Source organism: Theobroma cacao, unplaced genomic scaffold (assembly GCF_000208745.1).
Source record: "Theobroma cacao cultivar B97-61/B2 unplaced genomic scaffold, Criollo_cocoa_genome_V2, whole genome shotgun sequence".
NCBI classification, from domain to species: Eukaryota; Viridiplantae; Streptophyta; class Magnoliopsida; order Malvales; family Malvaceae; genus Theobroma; species Theobroma cacao.
In genome coordinates this window covers 5,632-11,022 of record NW_017234748.1, presented here as the reverse complement: position 1 = coordinate 11,022, position 5,391 = coordinate 5,632, and the positions used below count along the sequence as shown (strand labels likewise).

Here is a 5,391-nt window from a genome sequence, read left to right as displayed (position 1 = left end):
CGTTATTTAGTCTTTTATGTTTATTATATTCATTTATATATCTTGACTAACTTATTGTATAATAATTTTTATTTATTTAAAATTAAAAACATCGAGATTTTAGAATTAGGACCCTCCCATCGTACTGGTGGGGTCTTAATTTAATTCCCGAGCCTAGGGAGAATTCCTTTCGGAATTACGACTCCTCGCGTTTCGAACGAAAATCCCATCATCGGTACAGAATTAAGTACTTGTCTTATTTATATGAATAATTCTTCACCTTACCCTAATCTTCATTTTACTCTTTTATAACATCTATTTTTCTAACCTAATATGTTCCTTTATGTTTTTCATCTATCCCAATCTGTCCATTAGCAAATAATTTCCCATCTTTCACTTAATTTAATCTATATATTTTTTATCAAGCATCTACTCATTTTGGTTCATTTATCCCCCCTTTTCTCTTCTCTTTCTTTCGCCTAAAACTATCATTTTTTTACTAAACACTTCTTTATTTCACTATTGTGTTTTTTGTATACCTAAATATGTTTTTATGACTAAGTAATTTTTCTACTTCTTTTTTGCCTAATTTTATTTTCCTTTTTATGTAACTAAATATATATATATTATTTTCTACCACTCAAATCTACTTATATTACTAAATGTTTATTCTTATCTATTTTTATATCTCCTATTTCAGTAAATTTTCTATATTTTTAGCATTCATATTACAACACAAACATATCTCTTTATGTTTCCTTTTTATTTATCATCATTATTACTTTTACTTATCATTTGCATAAAACTATTTTAATAATTCTCAAAAATAAAAACAATCAAATCAATCATTAAGCTACAAACTCAATATGTAAAAGATCCAAAGCTTATCCAGAATTTGAGCCCAGATCCGCTCAAGGAGAAGCCGGATCAGTAGAAGCCCGCTTGCCCACTTCAAGGATTCAACCTGCTTCCTCCAAACGGCGCCGTTTCAAGCTCTTTAGTTGACTACACTCCTTCACCAAAACGGCGTTGTTTGGTCCATATCTAAATATAAAAGCTCTCCTCATCCCTTCATTTTCTCTCCCTAGCGGCGGTACTCTCTCCTCTCTAAAACTCTCACCTTTTCCCTCTCTTTAAAAACTTCCACTTTTTCCTGCTCCTTCACCAGCTCTCTCACACACACGATGGGCGGCGCTCACAACCGTTCCTCTTTCATTCTCACCGCCGCTTACTCTCCCTGAAAAGCTCCCCTCTTTCCTTCCCTTTCCTCCGATCCGTAATCCCAAAAATTCGAATCTAACTCCTACCGCCGACGGCACTCACAACCGGCTACTCCCCTCCGATTTGAACCCCCCCAAAAACCCGAACCTCACTCCCACAACCAGCGACACTTTCGTTTTTTTTTTCTTTGTGGTTACTGGCTGCTAGATTTTTCAATTTTTTTTTTATTTTTGATGCTGCTAGGGTTTTTTTTGGTAGCCGTTCCCCCTTTGTAGCTACTACTGTAGCATATTATACCCGATTACGATTTCGGGAGTGCCATTTTCCACCCTCTGCCAGACGCGAATCGACTGAATTCGGTACATTGGAATGATGAGCTTGCTTTCACACATGTTATTTTGCTGTTGTTTATGCAGTTACATTTTAGATGCTTGTAATGACTATTTTCAATGTATAGGTGCTATGGGATTGAAGCTTTTAGGAAAGCTATGATTTTGAAATGTCCATAATAAAAAAATGATCATTGAATGTTTCCTGAGGAAGTTATTTGACCTGCTGAATTGGGAAAGTTTGATATTATTACTTTGTTTCCGTTTGTATATGATACAATTTTACCTTATGCTTTTAATTGTAAAATGAATAATGTTCTAACTTGAATTTATGTGACTGAAGTCTATAACCAAAATTAAGTGCATTTGATCATTATTCCTGTGCTTATAAGTAGAAGGTATAACTATAACCAGAGAAAATTTATGTGGCAGAGACTGTAGCGGCAGTTAATCCCAATGGAAAATCGAATAAGAAAATCTAATAAGAAAAGAGCTGCTGATGATCCAGACGTTGCAACTACAAGAGGCATAAACTATACTGGTGAGGGTTGCTAAATAATGGCTTGATTTAACTATAGACCCTGGTTAGATTCTTGATCTCATGAATGGATTTTCTTTTTGAAGCATCTGCTTTCAAACTCTAATAGCATTTGGATAAGAATCAAATTATACACTACCTCACTTCTGTCATTAAATAATAGTCATGTTCTACTTCCCTTCCCCGTTCCAGTGCAAATAATCCTGCTTGCCTTGGAACAATATTCTTTATGAATATCTTAGCGTATCACTTTTGTGCATGTATGTAGTATGCACAATATCAATGTTTTACAACACCCTTTGCTAAGAAGAATGAAATATTAAAATACGATGTATGCTATACTTTCTTAGTTGTGTGTACTACATGGAATTGATTGCAATTCATAATTCAATCTTAATTTTTTGGATGGGCAACATGTCTACCAAGGAAGCATCTTGTGATATGCCAGATGAGGCAATGACAAGAACAGAGTATAATATACCACATCATCTAGTTGTCAATATGATTCATTATTTGTTACTAGTTGCTGAATAAGCCCCTTCATCTTCTCCAGAGATTTATTCATAGCTGATTTTGAAATAGGTCATGGAGAAAATGTAGATGGAGTCCTTGATGATGATCTGAATGAGCCTACCATGGGTGAGAAACTTGCGAGTTTAAATTTAGTGGAAAATGGAAAAACTGAATCCCATGAAAAGCAAGAAAGAGAAGAATCTTCTCCTCTTGCCAAGCCTCCCATTGCAGATTCAGTTAATGTTCTGCTTAAGCAGGCATTACATGCTGATGATCATGCACTTCTACTAGATTGCTTATACACTCAAGATGAGAAGGTCAATTCTTACAGAAATTTTTTTAGTGATGGAAGTATGCTTGACAGATATGTATTGGCAATGTTAATATGATAAAGTTCTCCTTTTTCAGGTTATTGCAAATTCAGTCTCTCAACTAAATCCATCTGATGTTCTCCAGCTTTTACAATCTCTTATATCTATAATTCAATCAAGGTAAAGGATATATGCTTGACCAAGTTAAGGTTATCCCATGAATTATGTCTGAAGATACTTGCGCTCGTTTTCTTTTTCCTTACTAGTATCATTATATGTGAAGTCTATTCCCTTACTGCTGCCTCTGGAGAATAGAGTGATGATGTTAACAAAGCCTATTTACTTAATTTATGGTGGCTCATTGGTTGTTCCCCCTTTTCACAATGTTATTTATTCTTTTTATACTTCTTAATGTGCTATGGGCACAATTTTAATTTTTATTATTCTATTTTTTTTTTGGTTTTAGAAAGAAAAAGGTGGAGGCTGAGAACTTCTTGTATTTGCTGTTGACTAAAGCTTACTGCAAAAGCAGAAATGTTCTTTTTGGTTCTATAACTAATCTAATCTGCAACTTTCATTTTTGAAAGCATTGAGGGGATGGTTTGCAGTTGGCATTCTTTCAGCTATTAGAAGTTCCACAAAGCCTTGATTTTTTTTTTGTTTTGTCAAAATTTTCACTTTTCTCAAATTTAAGGTTGGAAAGTAATGTTGCTAGGCAAGCTGTTTTTATTAAAATTTGATAGAAATTTTTTGGTTAAATTCCGGTTTGATTCTTCCAACAAGCAGCACAGACTAAATTGTACTTGGACAACTATCATTTGTGGGTTCAGAACAAAACATTAGTTTAACTTGGCCTTTCTGCTGACTGGTCCTTGAGAAACTATGTGGCCTGATCTTGAACCAAAAACATAGAATGATGCTGTGATATTTACAACTTGTCAGGAGAATGGATCAATGATGCCTTTTTTATCTTTAGGTGTTAGATAATGTAATTCTTTTCTTTTTCATGTATAACTTGTGCTGAAGGCTTATCAATCTGAAATGGGCGTTATGTTTCTAACTCAATGCAGGGGTGCAGTATTGGCATGTGCCCTACCATGGATAAAAAGTTTACTTCTTCAACATGCTAGTGGAATTATGTCCCAGGCATCCTCTCTGCGTGCTCTGAACTCTTTGTATCAGGTCAGATAGGGACTCTTTATTGTGAAAGATTTTTTAAATTAAGTCATTACCATTGGGTCTTTAATTTAATGCTAGCTTCAATCATATCCTATTTAATACTCATAATGTGAATGCTTGTCATTTGGGTGAAACCCAAAAATCCCCCTCCCCAAAATGAAAAAATCCCCTGACCTCATTGTTTGAGAACACCCACTTCCCCCGGTGACCATCTACTGCAGTTAGTTAACAGTTAAATTGTCTTACAAAAAGACTTCATCGACCTGAAAAAATTAACAATAATTTTGGTGTTAATTGATTGACTCTCTGCTTTGTATGCTTAGTTTTTAGACAAAAAACTAAAAGAAAACAAGGAATGAACAAATGTTTTGGGTTGAAAGGTCCTTAATGAAGGAACCACAATTCTCAATCCACTTGAAAACCATCACACTCGTTGGGTCTTGAAGGATGGCAGACCCTTATGTGAAGCAGTTTGCCCAAGTGCCTAACACTGCCATCCTCCTCACTCTCTTGCCCGTCTCCCTCAGACCGTCCACTGATTCCTCTGGGGCTATCAAACCAACCTTTCTCTGCCCCTCCAACCATGCTGTCTAACATGGCCTTGCCATCGTCCACCTGAATGCCTCGCCAGCTGAGTAGATCATTGGTGCTGCTATGACCTCTTTTTTGATTGGAAAATTCCTGATAGGTAGACACCAGAAGGAGAATTTTTCCAGCCACCAGATCTCATCGCAAAAGTTTTATCAATTTTTAAACAAATGACATCATGTCTCATTGCCAACGTCCACGTCAATACCTTGTCTGCTAAAGCAACAACCAATTTGAAGAATTGTAAATTATTCAACCAGTATGCTTGTTATTCTTACTTTTTTCTTCTATTTGGTTACCTTTGTTTTTTCTTTAAAATTGAAGTTATGTGGATTTTGCTTTTGATAATGGTCTGAATTTTGTTTTTTCTTCCATTTTCTAAGAATTTCTTGTAGTTTAGAATTGACGCTCACTGGGGAATGTTTTCCTCGTATCACGGAAAAGGAAAGTACAATAGAAAGTTATTTCTTTCCTTGGCCTGAAGGAGATTCTTTCGCCTCAAACCCTAATACTAAACCATTTGCATCCTGTTCATGGGCTATTGCAAGGAACAATAAGATCCTTACAATGGGAATTATATAAAAAAAAGAAAAGAAAAACCCTCTAGGACTTTTATTTTGGCTTGGGTTGTTTCGTTCTTTCCTTTTCGTTTGTCAATAAAAATAATCTTTCTTTTGTTTCCAATATTTTCTTATCTTAATTTTTTTTCAGTTTTTTTGAGGGCAACTTGGGG

General features: G+C 35.2%; 1 protein-coding gene across 2 annotated transcripts in view; it reads left to right on the top strand.

Annotated features, from left to right (window-relative positions):
• Window positions 1–1,072: 1,072 nt before the first annotated feature.
• Window positions 1,073–5,391, top strand: part of LOC18595769 (WD repeat-containing protein 43) — a 5,356-nt gene continuing 1,037 nt past the window's right edge. For both annotated transcript variants that reach the window (XM_018129773.1, XM_007023859.2), the window contains exons 1-5: window positions 1,073–1,559; window positions 1,962–2,070; window positions 2,650–2,897; window positions 2,989–3,071; window positions 3,962–4,073. In XM_018129773.1, the coding sequence (XP_017985262.1) occupies window positions 1,986–2,070; window positions 2,650–2,897; window positions 2,989–3,071; window positions 3,962–4,073 (528 nt within the window). In that variant the 5' untranslated portion in view covers window positions 1,073–1,559; window positions 1,962–1,985. The remainder of the gene's footprint in view (window positions 1,560–1,961; window positions 2,071–2,649; window positions 2,898–2,988; window positions 3,072–3,961; window positions 4,074–5,391) is intronic.